We start from the raw sequence: 20,431 nt of genomic DNA, 5'->3' as shown, positions 1-20,431 counted from the left end.
TACTGTTAATACCTCTCTTTTGCCTCCCAGAGACGTTCTCTGCCGGGTCCATTTTTACACGATAAAGGAAGAAATACTATTCCGTGCTTGGACTGCTGGTCCAATTGACTTTGATGGAGCTATGGTCCATATATACCCTGACCTCTCTAGGCAAACCCGTATGATGTGGGGGATGTTGCCACCCTTTATGGAGGTAATTCATGAGGCTGGGGCAACGCACCGCTGGGGCCATCCATTTCATCATCCGTAAAGAAGGGGCTGAGTTTCCTCTTCGCTCTCTGGACCAACTTCCTGCACTGTTTGACCTCCTGGTCAAGTCTGCTGTTGAGGTGTCAAACTGGCTGGACTCTCTATTGCATCCATATGCTTCACCTGCTTCATTTCCGCAGCCACAGAGGCTCAGGAGTCCCCGGTCCAGAGCTTCAAGCCAGGACTCTGCCAGGAGGAGACCCCCTAGGCTTACGCTTGCTGCTGCTGTAGATTTATTGGCCCTTTTGCTTGTTACCATCTGGGTTTCATTGTACCAGGGGCTGCTAAGGGATAACAGAGGGGGTTTCATGCTTCCCTCTTTCCTTGTCTCCTGAATGTGGGGTGACTTTTTTTTTTTTCTATTCATTTTTTGTCTTTTACTTGGACGCCTGATTTTTGCATCTAGGGTGGTGACCTCTGTTTTTGATGGCTCCAGGTGCTGGAAGGGTTGCTACTCTAACCTAAGTTTCTTAATGACATCTGGAGCTTTGTTGTTGTTTGTTGGGGGGGGGGGATCCCTTCTCCCCTCCCTGCCCCGCTGGCCTGGTTCTGTTAGTTTTGTATTTTGCCGGTATTATCTCTCCAGGCTGTTCGGGGAGTGATTGTTTGGCCTCCTCCTTGCCTTTCGGTGATGGGGATGCCACCGGGGGGAGGGGTGTGTGACCCTCCTCTTGGCCATATACTGTATGTGTGTCGCACTGTTGGTCTTATTTGATATCCTGCTGCTACCTTTTTCACTATTTGACATTGTCTCACCTGCCCCTGCATATTGTTAACTGCTGTTTGCTTTTGGGGGTGCATTGTATGATTTCCCAGTCCCCCTATGCCCTTGGATTGAGGACTAGCTGCCCCTGGTTTGGGGTTCTCCCACCTGGTTTTTCCAGGCGGATTGGGGGTATTCTCTCCTCCGCTCCGATGGTGGTAGGGGGACATATATGTGGTTTCCCGATATTGCTCCTCAGTGGATCCTGGGGGGAAATTCTCTTACCTGTGTACGTTATGCTGGCATTTTTTGTCTCTTGCTCATGCAACTCCCTCTCTATTTTTTTATCTTTTGTGTGCCTTTTCTGACTTATCTCATCTCTTCTCTTCTGACCTCACCTGCCTGCTGTTTTGTTTTGACTCCCCATAGGGCTGATCCTTGTGGAGGTGCTCCGCTCTCCTCCCAAGGACTTCAGTTTGTCCACTATTGTAGATATTTCTCATTCTACTTCCCTTCTTTACCCTTTCTCTTCTCCGCTTTCCCTTCTTCTCACCCTCCCCTTTCATCCCCCCCCCCACTTTTTACAGGAAACACACTTCAAATGAGATCATATTCCGAAATTAACTAATCGTGACTTTCCGTGGGTGTATCACAGTTCCTCCCCCATTTCTAAATCCAAAGGTGTTAGTATTTTGATCAGCAGTGCAGTGCCGTGGTCGTGTGTCTTGTTGCGATCGGACCCGCTTGGCCAGTATCTGTTGCTCAAGGGCAAGATTTAGGGAGTGCAGTATACCTTCCCCAATGTGGACCAGGTTCAATTCTTGCATGCTCTGCTACCCACTCTCCTGGGCTTTGTCTAGGGGACCTTGATTTTTGGTGGGTATCTTAATTTTTGCAATGGATCCTTTGTTGGATGTTTCTCGGGGCTCCCCTCATCTTTCCTATGCTCATCTCTGATGTTTGAAGGGTGATTTACAGCTCTTGTGCTTAGTCGACCCGTGGCGTCTAATGAATCCCCAGTGTCATGATTACTTTTTTCTCACCTGTTCACCATACCTATTCCCATCTCGACTATCTTTTGATCTCACACCCAGCTCTCCCTGCTGTGCTCACCTTTCAGATTGATGTTATCTCCTTCTAAGACCATGCTCTGGTTCATCTTATTCTTCGGCTGGACTCATTGACCTGGCCAACCCCCTTGTGGTTTGAGAGGCCAATAAGCCAGTGATTAGGGGCCTTTTGATTCGTGTAGGAGCACATCTGTAGCGAGAGTGTTCTCATCAGATTGACAGCCTACTGCAAGACCTTGGCAGGTTGGAGTGCCCCCATAAAGCGTCTTTGGCGCGGGCTCTCTCCAGAGTTTGCAAGAACTTGCGATCCATGCTCTATCACAAGACCAAGCAAAAATTGGCGTGGGCCCAATGCTCAATGTATGAATTTTCAAATAAACCGGGCACTTTGCTGGCCAGGGCTCTTCGGTGGCCCCCGAACCTACATTCCACATATCCAAAATTCTTTGGATCAGAAATTGACTGTCAGCCGATATTGCCAAATTTCATAGATATTGTCAGGGCTCCAGGGTATGTCCAGAGGTATGTGAACTGACGCAGGGAAACGCAGGCTTCAGATATGTTATAAACAATATAATTTATTAACACTAACAATAGATAAACGCAGTGCAATACTAAAACATAACACAGTGCAAACGAACCAAACCAAACCACCCACAGATAACAATACATACAATGCAAGCATCGTCAGGCAGGCCGGGTCAATAACAATTGGGCAGGTAGGAACAGGAGGAGCAGGCAGAGAGTAGTCAGGTCACGAGCCGGGTACAGCAACTAACGGGCAGGTAGGTACAGGGGGTCAGGCAGAGAATGGTCAGGGTCACAAGCCAGGGATCAAACAGGAGAAGTCAGCAGAGGTCCGGATCAGGCAGGGTCAGCAACAAATCAGTCAGACAGGAACAGGAACAGGGATGCAGGTAACAAGATACAGGGGCCCATTGAAAAGCACACACCAAGGCACAGACTGCAGGTCTGGCCATCCCTTAAATACACCTGCATAATCAGCTTCAGGTGTTTGGCTGGCTGCAGGGTTGAGTCTCTGATTGCTGAGAGCACCCGCTGGCCAGCCCTGGTACTGTTTACAATGATATTTTTCCTTTTTAGAGCCATTAGAAACCATTGGATTCAAGCTTGTTGCTATAGATGCAGATATATGTATATGGTGACTCTTCCCAGATTCTTTATTTACACATTTGCACATTTATTCTCCAGGAGTTTTACTACTCACTATTCCATCATTCAACATTGATGAATATATGAAGGAAGTACAAAGACATTGCCAAGATTGGAGAATAATAAGAAATCTAAACTGTGAAGATAGAACCATTTTGAATATTACTATAATGGACTCCCCAAACATCATAAAAGAAGATTTTCTGTCAATTACTTTCTACTGTTCTTTCAGCCATTTAAATTGATGCAGCTAAGTGAAAACGCAGAACGCTTTTTTTGTTTTTAATCATTGTTTTTATTTTTGATTGATAGTGTGTACACCATGCTTAAAAGGCCAAACCTTTTCATGATCCAAATAAAATTATTTGCATCCACTATTGATGGTGATAATTTATTCCGCATAGGATTCAGAATATACCGTATTTTCCTGGCAGGTCTGCCCTAGTCAGCTGCTAACCTTTTTCTTATAAGGTGAGAGGGGTGGCTTAGATACTGCCTCAGTTGCACATAATGCCAGAAGGGGAACGATTGGCCTGTCATGCAAGAAGCTAGTTAAGCTTGGGTTAAAAAGCGAAAATGTTTTCAGCTCGGATATTTGTGTGTGGCCATTTATGAGACAGGAATATTCCTGACATGCCAAGTGGAAAAGCTGGTTTATGTCGAATAGGGGTTGGAGGCCCCGGAGATGAAGAGAGGTCATACTTTTGACACGTCTTCTGGAAAATGTTTAGAGTAGGGCCAAATAGAGGGTGTGAAGTAAAACAACAAGAAGCGCACCAACCTTGTGCATTACCTCAGTAACGAAAATTTATTAAATGAAGGAAAGGTACTCACAAACAGCGAATAAAAATAGGCATGTAAGTCCACCCAGGGACTTCAAAGGTAAGAGGCCAGCGCGAATCCCATCATGGGTATAGGTACTCAGTCCATCTGACGCGTTTCGAAGGTCATGCCTTCTTCCTCAGAGCTGACTGGACTGAGAGTGTATGCTCCCATTTATGCCCACAGACTAAAATAGGACCCTCCCAAATGGGTTGGGCTGTCCGGGGCTGGGGGGAGGGGCCCGGGTGTCAACAAAGTGCAATAATTAGTCATTGGTCATCCAGATAAATACAACCATAAAATTAATAACATTAAACTAGATAAATATAAAATGTATATAGATGGTAGATAATACATAATACCTTAAAAAGTGCAGCTTATAAATACAATAGTAGAAACAATTTTAAAATTGGTGTGTTATTAACATTATACTGATCGTCGGATGCATACAATGTCTATAAAGAATATATACACACATACATAAAAACTGTGTATTATGTATATGGAAAATGTAAAACACATATAAAATATATACATATATATATATATATATATACACACATCCATAGACACAGAGGAACCCGCACCATTGCATGAACCATAAATTGTCTAGTGTTAGTTCATACACGATGAGCAATTTAGCTAGAGAGTCTATAAAAAATGGCAGAATTCATAAAACTAATGACATTAATAGAATTGAATTGAATTAATGGTAGTACAAGCATTCATAGGTGTGTATGAACACATGTGTGTAGAAGAAAAAAAAAAAAAAAAAAAAGTATAAATAAAAGTATAACATCCATTCTTATTACCAAGCCAGGGGATGTCTCATTGGAGGATTGGAGGGAGAGGATGGTATATTCCATAATGCAGAGGCAGACAGGATCTGCCTATGGATCTCTATGTTTTTGTCTACTCGGCAGCAGAGGGAGACTCTGTAAGCCTAACATGGCTATAAACAGGAACAGGAACAACCTGTGGAACGCACGCCACTGTGGAACGCACGCCGCCGCGGCATGGTACCAGGTGCGCATGCACGAACAAATCCGCGCCTGCGCACAACGAGCGGTATTCTCACGATCACAGCAGATGATGCACGCGCATAGATGAGGCGGCGCTGCTCGATCTACACAGGGTCCTAGCTTCTCTGTCACCCCACTGGCTGGCACCCCACTGAGATGTATGTTAAGGGGTTATGGATGCATAACGAGAATTAATGGTATTAATGCCAGATCTTTAAGGCCATTGTCGATATAATACCCTAACCCTATAGCTGAAGCCCATCGTCGGAACGCACCATAGGAACCAATTGTAAAAAACAATTGTAAAAAACATAATTTTAAAAAGAAAATATGCGATATCGTAAATTGAATGGATGGTGGAGTAAAATTGATATGAATTATGAAATAATAATAATAAATATACATATAAATATGACATAATAATAAATATGAAATAATAAATAAGAAATATGAAATGATAAATATGCAATACGATATATGAATGTACACAGACGCACACACTTATGCACGCCCATAGACAATCAACATCTACACACACCTGTTTATAAATGCAAACACTCTTATATATATATATATATATATATATATATACATATAAATATATATGTGTGCACATGCATACACGCATGCACACCACCTGTGCCACAATCATGAAACATATCCAAGGTTGATGATATCCAATAGACCTATACGCATATGTGTATATACATATACATACATATACATACACCTACACACACACATGCATACAAATGACCACACATACGTGCGCATACATGCCCATACGCACATGCACACATATAAAAACGTACTAGACCTATCTATATAAACATATGTACACACCACAGTGGCAAGGTCATAGGTACTTGAGTGGGACATGACCCAATAAAATACACTAGATATGTCTGTCGCTAACGGTAAATTAGATGAGTGTATGAATTTCAAGGTCATCATTTAGTCCTCTAGGGGACAAAGTACCCAATGTAAAAATCCAAAAACTCTCCCTTTTGGACAGTTCCTGGTGTCTCCTCCCACTATCCAAATCTCTAGTAATGGCCTCAATCCCAAAAACTCTCATACCAAGATAGTTGCTTGAATGCTTTTCTTTAAAATGGCGGGGGACTGAGTATTTATCTCTCCCCAGTTTGATACTGCTCTTGTGCTCACTCATCCTGATCCTAAGGCAACGTGAGGTACGGCCTACATATAGTAAGCCACATGGACAAATTATGCCATAAATGACAAAGGAGGAGCCGCAATTTATAAATTGTTTAATAGGGTACCTTTTCCCGTCCGTACTTGTGAACTCACGTTTTCGATGGCATATGATCCCACAGGTGCCACAGTTCGAGATGCCGCATCTATAACTACCCTTTTGATCGAATAAAATTGACCATGGGCCCGGGTTGGCTGTTGTGGCTTTACGCACTCTACTTGGCGCTATTTGACTCCTCAGATCTCTCGGTTTTCTGAAGATAAGCGTAGGCTTATCCGGAAGTGCCTTACCAAGCGTAGGGTCATCCCCTGGCTTGGTAATAAGAATGGATGTTATACTTTTATTTATACTTTTTTTTTTTGGTTTTTTTTCTTCTACACACATGTGTTCATACACACCTATGAATGCTTGTACTACCATTAATTCAATTCAATTCTATTAATGTCATTAGTTTTATGAATTCTGCCATTTTTTATAGACTCTCTAGCTAAATTGCTCATCGTGTATGAACTAACACTAGACAATTTATGGTTCATGCAATGGTGCGGGTTCCTCTGTGTCTATGGATGTGTGTATATATATATATATATATATATATATATATATATGTATATATTTTATATGTGTTTTACATTTTCCATATACATAATACACAGTTTTTATGTATGTGTGTATATATGGTTTATAGACATTGTATGCATCCGACGATCAGTATAATGTTAATAACACACCAATTTTAAAATTGTTTCTACTATTGTATTTATAAGCTGCACTTTTTAAGGTATTATGTATTATCTACCATCTATATACATTTTATATTTATCTAGTTTAATGTTATTAATTTTATGGTTGTATTTATCTGGATGACCATTGACTAATTATTGCACTTTGTTGACACCCGGGCCCCTCCCCCCAGCCCCGGACAGCCCAACCCATTTGGGAGGGTCCTATTTTAGTCTGTGGGCATAAATGGGAGCATACACTCTCAGTCCAGTCAGCTCTGAGGAAGAAGGCATGACCTTCGAAACGCGTCAACTGAACTGAGTACCTATACCCATGATGGGATTCGCGCTGGCCTCTTACCTTTGAAGTCCCTGGGTGGACTTACATGCCTATATTTATTCGCTGTTTGTGAGTACCTTTCCTTCATTTAATAAATTTTCGTTACTGAGGTAATGCACAAGGTTGGTGCGCTTCTTGTTGTTTTACTTCGCAGTTTGTTCGGGCTTCCCCAGCCTTGGTTTGGAGCTGCACGACCTTGGATACTCCGGTGGTTGCTTCTCTGGAGGTTTAATTCCATCTACTCGCCACCGGCCTGGGTCCCGGAGCGCAGGAGAAATCTTTTCCAAATAGAGGGTGTGCCTTACGATCCCAAGGTGTATGGCATTGAGCTATTCATGGTAGTTGGTGGAGAGGTAATGATGGAAGATCATGTTCAAGCCGGACCCAAGCTTTAACAGAGGAGTGTATGTTTCAGTCATCTATTCTGGCTAGGTGGCAAGCCCAGTGATATTGAGTAATATCCGGGAGGCCTACCCCTCTCCCTTAGGTTTGGGGACTATAAGTCTATCATAGCTCATTCTTGGGCGTTTCGACCCCCAGATAAAGTCTGTTCATGCCTGCCGGTATGAGAAGATGAAGGCAGAGGGCAGCCTAATTGGGACTGTCTGCATAACATATAGTATTCTAGGTAGAATATTCATTTTAATAATGGCTGCTCTCCCAAGCCAAGAAAAAGGCCCGAAGTTCACTTCCATAGATCTTGTTTAATATTGTTAAGAATTGGTAAGTAGTTTAGGGTGTAAATGTCTAGTAGCCCTGAAGGTAATTGAATTCCAAGGTATGCAATTACAGTGCACTGGTGAATTTACTGTTTATTAGGAACATGTGAATACTTTTAAAGTAGAAGTCTGATCAAAACCTAATTAAGCAGTTGTAACAGCTGAAGGTTTTATACCTTCTTGCATTCTATGCAAGAAGGTAAAAAACCTTCTGTGTGTTGCTCCCCACACAGCCCCCCCCCAATATTTACCTGAACCCCCTCTCGATCCAGTGCTGTGCAAGGGATCTTCAGCTCTCCAGGCTCTCTCTCTCCTCATTGGCTGAGACATAGCAGTAGAAGCCATTGGCTCCCACTGCAGCCAGTCACAGCCAGTCAGGAGAGAGCAGGGGCAGGGCTGAGCTGGGCTCTGTGTGTCTCATAGACACACAGAGCTGGCTTGGGAGCAAACACATAACAGTGCTCCCATAGCAAGTGGCTTGCTATGGGGCATTGAGCAGTGGAGGACCAGAGAAGAGGAGGATCTGGGCTGCTCTGTGCAAAACCATTGCATAGAGCAGGTAAGCATGACACGTTTGTTATTTCTTTTAAACAAAATTTGAGCCTTTAATGTAATTTTAAACCTACTCTCGCCCGCGTTCTAAGCCCTTGGTTAACTAGCCTGTGATGAAAAAGCGTGTATACTTACCTAATCTAAGGGTGCTCCAGTACAGTCACATGATTTCCCCAGCAGCCACTTTGAGGGAAGAGGAGATAGCAGGGACAACAGCTGCAGAGCCTGGGCGGTGACATCACCCATAGACTTACTATGGGGCATGCATTGTCCACTGTCCTTCCTCTATATTGAAGCTGGTACTGAAACCTGCTTTGATGCTTAACTTGATGTTCTGAATCCTACCCATCCAAGCAAATTCTTTTGCATGACATCAACTCATACAACTATCATATCTTTTTTGATCATTGTTTTATACTTTAATGTTAATCAATACGTCCTTTTCTGGGGAGCTTGTTTTTTTGGTTTTTGTTATTGCTGTTTTTTCTGCTCTCTCAACAGTATGAATGCCACATTTTTCCAATAAAAAATATATTAAATAAAAAAAAGCCAGAAGGAACATTTTCTTCTATTTACAAATTCAATTGGGAATGTGTCTAGGTACACCCTCAACATTTATTCATGAGAGTTAGATTTATAGCATGACAGGTAGATAGCTAGATTTAAATAAAGTTATGTACTAGCAATACTTACTTTTCAACTTTGTTTCAAAATAATGCATCCACTGATGTGTGGTTGAGTCCCCAAATATGTAAAAGAACTTTCCCTTCATGCAAGCATTTAGTTGTTCTACTTCATGGTAGGTCTGCATCTTGCAAGTCTTTGGGTACCAGATATTGTTCATAACATATCCGCTGGGGTATTCTAATTTCTCTCCCATTTTGCATTTCTCTTTTGTCTCTAAACTTGAATCTGACAAAAAAATATAATATACAGTAAGTATTTACATTAATAATATCACCATTACTTTTATATTGCATCACAGACCATTTGCATTTGATCATTGTTTTGCCCTTTGCCCTGCCCTTTGAAAGCCTGGAGGTAGTCATCTGATTTTGGGGGCATGTATGTGGCTAGGCTGCCAAAATGTCTCTTACATGCGGTATTCCCATACTCGGGAGAAGTAGCACAATGTGTTTTGGAATGTTATTCTACATATACCCATGGCAGGCATGAGCAATATATCATTTAACTGACAACTTTGTGTAAAAAAAAAGAAAATTGTCATTTTCCAAACATTTGTGGCAAAAAATAAAATGTTCTATGGACTCAACATGCCACTCCCCAAATTCCTTTGGATGTCTACTTTCCAAAAATGGTTTATTTGTGGGTGTTTTGTGCTGCCCTAGCATTTTAGCACCGCAAGAAATGTGAGGGAGTCAGAAAGTAAAAGCTGCGTAAATTCACATTATAATATATATATATATATATATATACACATACACACATACATACATACATACATACATACACACACACACACACATACATACATACATATACATATATATATATATACACACATACACACACACACACACACACACACACAGATATATATATATATAGATATATATATATATATATATATATATATATATATATATATATATATATATATATATATATGTATATATATATATATACACACACACACATATACATACATACACACACATATACATATATACATATACACACATATACATACATATATACATACATACACACACACAATAGTTTGCAGACGCTATAATTTTCACACAAACCAATTAATATACATGTATTGGGATTTTTTTTTACCCAAGACATGTAGCAGAATACATTTTGGCCTAAATTTATGACGAACTTTGAGTTTACTATTTATTTTTGTTTTATAACCGAAAGTAAAAAATATCTTTTTTTCTCAAAATTGTTGGTCTTTTTTTGTTTATATATCACAAAAAAAACCCATTGGTGATCAAATACCCCCAAAAGAAAGCTCTATTTGTTTGAAAAAAGGAGCCTGGTCATTAAGGGGGGGGGGGTAAATCTTCCGGAGGGCAAGTGGTTGAGAAACCACAGAATATTTAGGCTTCATATACACCAGAGTTTTTTTTTTTTTTTGTTCCTAGAAGCAAATTGTGTTATCCTATGTGTCCATGCACACTATTTTATTCTAGAAGCATTTTTCAAGCTTCAGCATTTAGGAGAGTTTCTGGAAGCGTTTTCCCGACAGAAAAAAACTCTAAAACGCACCAATACGCTTCTGAACGCTACTAAAATACTCATAACAACTACTTTTATTTTCAAGTTTTTTTCCGTACTTATACTGTAAAAATGCTAATAAAACAATTCTAAATGCTACTAAAAAGTTACTACAAGCTGGCACAAAAGCGCTATTATCAGCGTTTTTTTCATCTGGCGGTTTTTTCTAGCTTTTTTTTTTAGCTTATAAAAAATGCTAGTGTGCATGGAGTCTTAAAAACTGCAGTTATGACACACATCAGGTGTTACATAAACAATCATATTCAAGAGAACAGTGGGTTCCTGTCACCTAACAGTCTGGACTCTGGAGATGATTAAGTGAAGTTGGAGATTACCACCTAGAGTCAACCAGGTTAATCCCATTATTCACAAAACAGGAATAGGTCCCAAAATTAACTCCTTCATGCTTGATTTACACCCTGTTGTCATGTACCTGATGGGAGACTGAAATGACGAGGTCAGCCTCACTTGTGTCACTAGTCCTGACCCCACTGGAGTTGGAACAGATGGTGTCTAGGACCCAGGGGAACAAGAGCGCCAGTAGTTGTTGTTTGCAGCTCTTGCAGATGATGACTCTGGAAGACTGCTGATCTTCTGATTCAGGCACAGTAGAAACAAGCAGAGCGGGTCTTGTAGATTGCCAGGCATGCACCAGAGCAAGGCAGATAGTGAGGGTAAGAGACAGGAGCAGTGTCATGGGAATAGCCAGGGTCATCAACAGTTGGGCAGCATGGTACAGAATCAGAAGGAAAGCCAAAGTCAGGAGCAGAGCCGAAGTCAGGAACCAGTATCAATCAGGAGAGCAATCATAGTCAGGTGAGGAACAAGCCGGGTCAGCAACAAAGGAATCATATAGGAACAAGCAGGACATGGGGGAGATGAAGACCAGTCAGCACTCAACAAGGGCAGAGACACTCTTTAAATAGGCCGCCTGGCGCCAATCTTCGCCGTGCGTGTGCACGATTGCGCATTTCTGCGTGCATGCGCACAACCGGTAATTCTTCTCCGGGAATTCCTATGCGCATGCGTATTTCCGATCGCAATTCGTCTTCCCGGAAATCCCTTACACCTGTACATTATGGACACAGGGTGACTTAAACATAATGCTAAGGGAAAGCAGCAGAAATATTCTTTGTATACCCAAAGGGGGGTTTTCATAGTCCTTTTCCCATAGTTTGTGGGAAGAAGGCTGGCCCCCAGGCCCCTCCAAGGGCCCAGGTTATGGTGGTTTCAGTGACAGTCTGCATGTACATTGTGTTCTGTCAAACTGAAAATTGACAGAACAAATGTTTGACAGAACAAATTTCCCTGTTAAATTAATGTTCTTTTATTATGGGCAGAAGATGAATACTGCATTATGGTCATTACATGTAGCTGAGGAGCATAGAGGGCATTATCAAATGAATTTAACCATGACTAAGGTATTGCAGATATTACGGCTGCTCTTCACCTTTAAAAAACCCCCCACCTACTCTTGTGACCTCCCCAAACCACAAACGACACTGACCCACACTGGAGTTGAAAACTTTGTTACCAAAATACAAGTTCTTTATATAACTCTCTGAACATTAATCACCTTGATGTTATTATGGAAATTACCTCATTAAAGCGTAGGGTCTTAGAAGGCAACTTGTATATCGACCAACCAGCTGCATCTACCACCACCATAGACTTCAATGCCCTCAACCGTAAATACACCGACTAAGGGACATTTTCCTAAACAATACCCTTGATACAGCCAACTTACTCCTTAACCATTATTGCTATAAATTTACTAGGGTAGGTACGCCCATACCTGTGATAAGTCCAACCCCCCATTCTCCAAAATTTTTAAACTGTCACTGCCTTCCAAGATCCTGGGACCCCTGCCAACTGCTATGACAAACATAAACCCATAAAAAAAAGCAAACCCCCAAAAACACAGGAACACAACCAAGCAATCACCCATACAGTAAACTGCCCAAAAACCACCACCGAAAAGGTTGAAAAAGGACAAAAGAAAGTGAGCCCTGGGAACACAGCACTGCCAAAAAAGTCATCCGGGAGGGAGGGCGGGAGAAACTTTTTCTATGCTGTCCCAGCTCCAACTGACTCCGACCACTTTGGCACCGTTCAACTTTGTCTACTCGAGCCACACCGTAACCCCCACCAATCAGCTAACACTTTTTCTCTTCTTAAACAAAACCTCCTCTATTACCCTACGTTGCTCCGACCTATCCTGCCAACTAAGTCATGCCAGGCCTTCCGCCCATGCTGGTCATCTAGCTCCAGGCCTTATTCAATACATGTAAATGGTTATATTAATTTGCCAATTCCCTCTAGCATTCTCTAGAATTGTTATATACAGTATGTATGTTCTATGCTCCTAAGCTCCAGCTAGAGACTAGAATGTTGTATTTTACTACTGGTCATAATAAAAGAACATTTATATAGAAAAGAAAAGAGCCTTAAAAACACTGGATGATTAGCCTCCGATTGCCTCTCTATTAATAGCCATCTGAAGTGAGGAGAGAGAGAGAGAGATGGGTCACTTACTAAGAAGTAGTTTCCCCACCTGTCAAGATCAAACCTTCCTTGAAAATTGGTGATACAGATAGATAGACATGGTCCAGCACAGGGATTGTAGTCTGAAGACTGTGCTAAACACCATGTGAGATGCTCCTTGGGGTCTTGTTGTAGTGCAACACATTCAATTGAGAATGTAAATGGTACTGATTTTTTATATAAAAAATTGTAGCGCTAAATACTAACAAATGTCAATATTGGTAATAAAGTGCAACAGCGCTAACATGGAGCGCAATAGTAAGTGATCAGTGCTCCGTCCTAAATGTCCGAAAATGTTAGTGACATGTTAGCTCATGTATCCATTTTGTTTCCAGCATTGAGACAGCTCTCCTTTTATTTGTGCCCCTCCAACAATGTTTAATGGTATCAATTCCCACAAATCTAAGTAATGCTGGATTCCTATGGTGGTGATACCTAAAATGTTTGAGCAGTGTATGATCTTTAAAGCCTCTCTAAATATTATACACGTGTTCTCGCAATCTGTCACGCAATCTTCTTCTTGTTCTCCCAATATATTGTTTCATACAGGGGCATTCCAGCATATAAACAACATGGGTACTATTGCAAGTGATTAATTTTTCTATTTCATATTCTTTATTGGTCACGTTAGATATAAAATTGCTGATTTTCCTTTTTCTATTCCCATTACAGGTACAAATCGTGCAGCGATTACATGGGTAAAATCCTTTTAATCCCTCTGAAAATGTGGTTTTAATAGGTGGATTTACCACATTGGGAGCTATATGGTGCTTCAAAGTATGGGCTTTTTGGAAAACTATCTCCGGTTGGTCAGGGAGGACATTACCCAAAATAGGGTCTGGTTTCAGAATCCCCCAATTTTTCTTTATAATTTTGACAACATCTCTGTGTTGTACTGAGAAACCAATTATAAAGGGACAAATTTTCTGATTTTTAACTACAGTCTTAGTGGTTAAAAGGTCCTCCCTATTTAACGTGGCAACTTCAATATTTTTATTGAGATAAAATGTATCGTATCCCTTTTCAATAAATCTGTTCTTTAAAACATTGGCTTGCCCATACAAATCCTCTACCTTGTCACAATTCCTTCTCAGTCTTAAAAATTGTCCTTTGGGGATATTCCTCAACCAGATAGGATGGTGACAGCTCTCCATAGGGATGTAACTATTACGATCTGTAGATTTGAAGTAAGTTTTGGTTATAATTTTGTTATCATTTATAAGTGTCAAATCCAAAAAGTTAATTTCAATATAACTATATTGGTAGGTAAGGATAATGTTATATTGATTCAAGGTGCCGAAAAAATTGATCAGAGCAAATTCACTACCTTTCCATAACAAAATGATGTCATCTATATATCTATTATAGAAAATTAATTCAGTCCAATCTCTGGCACAGATGACATCTTCTTCCCAGTATGACAAATAAATTCGCAAGGCTGGGCGCAAATTTTCGATCTGATCTAATAGTAAGTGATCAGTGCACTGTCCTAAATGGACGAAAAAGTTAGTGACATGAACGCACAATATATAAACGTATATAGTCCATACAAATTCTTCCATAAACATGTGGTTATTTCATCCAATGCGTGCAGATGATACGTGGCTCCTCCACATACTCAAAATATGGTGCTCGTGACTCCTTGTGGTATAAGCAAAAGAGGTGTGCTTGCATCTGGTCCCTATTTTTTTAATAAGACTATTACCTCTGTTTATATAGTTTTTAACTAATCAGATCCAAATAATATTTAGAAATAATCAGTGTTTCTTACAATTTTATTTGATATTTTATTATATTTTATTTTTATTTAAGAATTTATATAAGATTTTTTTGATTGTGAGTTTATATGATATATTAAAAGGTCTTATCCACTGTTAATCATATGAGCTTTTACAGATTAATTTGATTTAATTTTAGGATTAAATAATATTTATAAGTTATTTGATATGATGTATTAATTCAATATAAATAATCAGGCCAATAGATCATTGTTCTTTTCTAGAGAGATATTTCATCAATATATTGGTATCTCTACCGCTGTGAGGATTCAACATAGGGATAATCATCTGTAGAAGATGTACATATATATATTTAATTTATGCCTATTACTCTATCATTACATGATTGTTTTAGTATAAATTATTAATACCACAACTGATTGGGGACTGTGATGTTATATATCTGAGCCACGAGAAAATGGCCACTGCAACATTGACTAGATTATTGTTTAGAGTACAATAAAATTGCGATGTTCCAGAGTTAATATCTATGATATTCAACAAGTAAACCCACGTTTTTCACCATTATATGTATTGTCTGATAGACATATAAAACCCCAATCAAGCCAAGTAATTGACAGAGCGGCTGAAATATTATGATCAGCATACTTTAAAGCTGTTGTCACAGCAGCGATGAGGCTGATCCGCCGGTCTCTGATAAAATGGCGCCTGGCCCGCGCGGAGGTCTATATAAAAGCAGCAGACGTCAGCAGCGAGCTATCCCTTTTGACAATGTGCTAGTGCGTGAAACGCGTCAAGGGACGTGCTCGCTGCGCTGACGTCACACGCTGCCAGGTCCATGTGCTTGACTGGCAGCCATTTTTGGAATTCCATCCGATTCCGGTTTTTGCGATTTTGATTTAGATGATCTTCCAGCATGAAAAATTTATTTTTATATGCATGCACATGCTGGCTTTCATCTGGTTCAAGGTGGCCATACTACACCTTGAGCAATAATTATTTTTTGGCGATTTGTATTGTCATATCATTGTGACAGTGTTTAACCATGTGCTAATACCCATTTGGCTAACAATAACATACTACACTATATTAGCCTTTTTTCTTGGTGGCCTATTTTTTGGAGCTGCTCAAGGTGGAGATTTAGCGTCATTAAGTGGCTGTGGTATCCATACCAAGGGTTTGTCCCCTTTACTGTGAGGGTCCTGCGGAAAGGTCTGAAGTCCGTTTAAGGGTGTATCGAGTACCTGAGAAGTACCATATCCCCATCAATGTCCAGATGACCTACAGGAATACCTTTACATGCACAAACTGGTTGTGCATCTGGTGAGTGCAAGTACACCTCTTTTGCTTATGCCACATGGAGTCACGAGCACCATATTTTATTGAGTATGTGGAGGATTCACGTATCATCTGCACGCATTGGATGAAATAACCACATATTTATGGAAGAATTTGTATGGACTATATACGTTTATATATTGTGCGTTTATGTCACTAACTTTTTCGTCCATTTAGGACGGTGCACTGATCACTTACTATTGCGCTCCATGTTAGCGCTGTTGCACTTTATTACCAATATTGACATGTTAGTATTTAGTGCTGCAATTTTTTATATGGTATTTTTAAGGATTTAGAGGTTTTTACCTTTTGCTAGCTGCTCTGTTTATGATTGATATATATTAGCGCTCGCTTGTATATTTATAATTATATTTGCGGTACTGATTTTTTATTCTAGCACAGTCACCGTGTATTCTGGATAGCATGGGCAGTTAATGATTGGTTTCACTTAGTGTCTTAAATAACGTCTAGGACATGCATTCAGAGATGTTTAGTGCAGAAATGATACCCTTCAGATGGCCTTTTTTCATACATGGCCTTTTTCCATACAAACTCGATTAGGGAAAATATGTTTGTAAATTTATACTGCATCTGTTAACCATTTGACCTCTGGAGGTTTTTACCCCCTTCATGACCACAGCATTTTTTTTGGTATTCAGCACTGTGCTACTTTAACTGGCAATTGCTCAGTCATGCAGCACTGTACCCAAATTAATAATACAAAAAAATTCACACAAATAGAGCTTTCTTTTTTTTATTTTTGCTATTGTAGTGCCCTCTTTTTTTGTGAGTTAAAGGTTTTCTAGAAGCCTGGGATAGGTCAGCCTGGAAGTGAGATCAACTCAGGACAGGCTGGGAGGCTCTATGGGTCAGGGCTTCTGGAGCCCTACCACAAACTGCTGGAACTTTATGGAAGAAGAGCAGAGGAGGAGAGGAGGCCCAGAATTGCATGTTTGAGAGAGCTTGGCCAATCCCCAGGCAGTGGTGAAGAGTAACCCTAAATATAGCAGAGCCTGTGCAGCAGAGGAGTCGGGTGGAAGATGGACTGAGAGCAGGTGCTGGAGTGGAGCTTGGGAGGGGGCCTTAGGGAGTAAGCCTACCTTCAGGCTGGTTACAGGACAGAAGGATCTCCACTGTGCTAAAGTCTCCTAGGAAGGACAACCGGTCAGCTGGAAAGAAGCCAGCCCCAGTGTAAAGTCTGAAAGCAGATATAACTCACCAAGCTGACAGGACAGCGTGAGTACTTCTACATCCCCTGGGCCAGATAAAAAGGGAGAGTGCGGTCAGGTGCAGGAACCAACTAGTTCTCATACGGGACTTAAGCACACATCTTGGAATCCCTTGCCTAGGGATACCCTCAGGACAGCTGGGTGAAAAAGAGGAAGGGTTCATCTGAGGAGGTATACCAGAGGGGACATCAGTGCTCCTTAATGAGACAATTGCTGATTTTTGGTCCACATTTTTGAACAGTGTTGCTGCTAAGAAGTTACTGTACAGTTCCTTGGGCATACCATATACCCCTAGACCCCATCCAAATTGTTAGCCCCTTAATAAAAACAAAAACAAGCTCAAGGACTGTTTTACTGCCTCAGAGAAAAATGTGGAAAATGAAACATTGTCTGGCTGTGCAGAGCTTAAGGGGGACCCAGTGAAATCCACAAAAAACACATTTTTAGAACACTTTTTTTTTGTTATAAAATTTTTGCAAACAAATAATATCTCTTCATAAATTTCAGTAAAAAATGTAGACTGCTACATTTCTTTGGTAAAAAAATAACCCAAATTAGTATTATTTCATTTGTGTGAAAGTTATAGAGTCTACAAGCTATGGTATATACAGTATATTTGAAATTTGATCAGTCCTGATGTATTGACAGCCTATTTCTTGAGGCCCTAAAATGCCAGGACAGTATATATAACACCTCCCCCCAATGACCCCTTTTTGGAAACTAGACAGTCCAAGGTATTTTAATGTTGTAAAAGAAACCTCTGCGCTTTAAGATATGCTGCCCACCTCCTAGTAAATCTACCAACACTCAGAAGACTTGTAATACTAAGCCTATAATAAAAACCGTATATAATAGTGTGGCGCTAAATCCAAAAACTAAAATAGTGAAGAAAATTGTGTTTGTGAGAAAATCTTAATATCTCATAACTAATCTATAGTGTCATATAGTGCTATCACAACAAATATATATTCTCAAAAAAAAAAACATGAAATAATTGATATAAGTCCAAAGCGTCCTCCAAAAGTGCAGTGCTGAAGAATCTTCACAAAAAACACCTGGTGAAAGTGAAAAGTGAAGGAAAAGTCAACAGCTTACTGGATACCACAGACCATTGCTAATAAAGCAAACTGTCAAACAGAGGTTGTTTTAGGGGCTGTTCCGGTCCTCTTGCCAAAGGACCATCAATACTGCAAACTCAGGATCCAAAAGTGTTTAATAGCTCTCAAAAGCAAAAAACATGGTGCCCATAGTGTAAAACAGTAAAAATGCTTCAATATTAAAATCAAAGCAATGCACTCACATCTTGTAGCGGCCGTTACCGACCAAACAGCACATCACATGTAGGCATAAACTGCTTGATTCAGCAGTCCACAGGAATGCTGAATAGGGGGAAAATAATAAATAACGACAAAGATCTATTATTTATAAAAAATTGTTAATGTCCAAATCCATGTTGTGTCCAAATGGAACATAAGCTTTAAGATTATAAATCCAGCATGTTTCCAGTCTGGAAATGGCTCTCCTAATAAAACTCCCTCTCCAATATGGGACATACCTTTCAAAAGCAAAAAATAGGGTACCCTCAGGGTGTATTTCATGGCATCTAGCATAATGTTTGGACAAGTTATGTCCCATGAACCCATGCCTAATGTTACCAATGTACCGATCTAGGTGCACATGTACCATCCTAATAGTGCGCTCCACTTATTGTTTACCAGAGGGGCCCTGAATAAGGTATACCACATACTTAGAAGTACAGGTAATGAAGGAGTCAATGTTAAATACAGCATTGGTCTGGGAAGATTAAAAAGAGGTCAAATATCTCTCCTTCAAAGTATTAAGCTGACAAACCCTGCATTTATGACAAAGTAAGAACCCTTTTCATAATATGAAAAAACAAAAGAGGCTTTGGAGGGTTCACCACTTTGGGGGCAATTCTATGCCTCAGGGCGGAAGCCCCTCTAAAAATGACAACCGACTGATCAGGAATTAACGGTCCCAAGACTCTATCATTTATAAGAACACCCCAATGCTTCTTGAGGATCTTTTTTTTTTTTTTTTTTGTAATTCCTTTATGGCATTTTACATTTACGACATAATGGCCAGAGAAAAATAAAACATAGAAATGTAAAATTATTACACAAGAAATGGCAGTTGTGACAGTATGAAAGGCTAGGTGATCGATGGACGTTATGGGGTTTATTTACTAAAGCTGGAGAGTGCAAAATCAGACTCACTTCTGCATAGAAACCAATCAGCTTCCAGGTTTCATTGCCAAAGCTTCATTGAACAAGCTGAGGTTAGAAGCTGATTGGTTTCTATGCAGAAGGGAGTCTGATTTTGGACTCTCCAGCTTTAGTAAATAAACCCCTATGTGTCACCTCGCATGCGATCATACTTGGGAGTTTAAGGTGGAATCCACTCTGGGTTTTCTGGGCCACAATGGCAGAGGTGGTTCCGAACTGGATTTTGTGCTCCACTGATGACCACAAGCAGGTGGTATAAATAAGACAGGGCTGGAGCAAGGAGCTGCTCATGGCCTGGGACTCAGGGCCATTCCTGAGAGAGCTGTGCATGAAAGTGTGTGTTAGACAAACAAGAGAAAAGGTTTGCTTATTGTTTCATTTTTGTTGGTGACAGGGAGAAGCCCTTCACCAGTGAGAGAAAACATTTTGCAACCTTTAATAAAACTGACGACCAGTCAGATTTTAAAGAAAGCCTGCTGTGCGGTCTACCTTTTTCCCAG

General features: G+C 40.3%; 1 protein-coding gene across 1 annotated transcript in view; it reads right to left on the bottom strand.

Annotated features, from left to right (window-relative positions):
* Window positions 1–9,191: 9,191 nt before the first annotated feature.
* LOC149456203 (NXPE family member 4-like) overlaps window positions 9,192–20,431 on the bottom strand; it is a 50,762-nt gene continuing 39,522 nt past the window's right edge. Inside the window, exon 4 of the mRNA XM_089685300.1 lies at window positions 9,192–9,500. Within this exon, the coding sequence (XP_089541426.1) occupies window positions 9,268–9,500 (233 nt within the window). The 3' untranslated portion in view covers window positions 9,192–9,267. The remainder of the gene's footprint in view (window positions 9,501–20,431) is intronic.

This window comes from Staurois parvus, unplaced genomic scaffold (assembly GCF_062004578.1).
Source record: "Staurois parvus isolate SC_StPar_1 unplaced genomic scaffold, SC_StPar_1.0 ptg000371l, whole genome shotgun sequence".
NCBI classification, from domain to species: Eukaryota; Metazoa; Chordata; class Amphibia; order Anura; family Ranidae; genus Staurois; species Staurois parvus.
The sequence above is the reverse complement of the archived record's forward strand: the minus strand, read 5'-3'. Positions and strand labels throughout refer to the sequence as shown.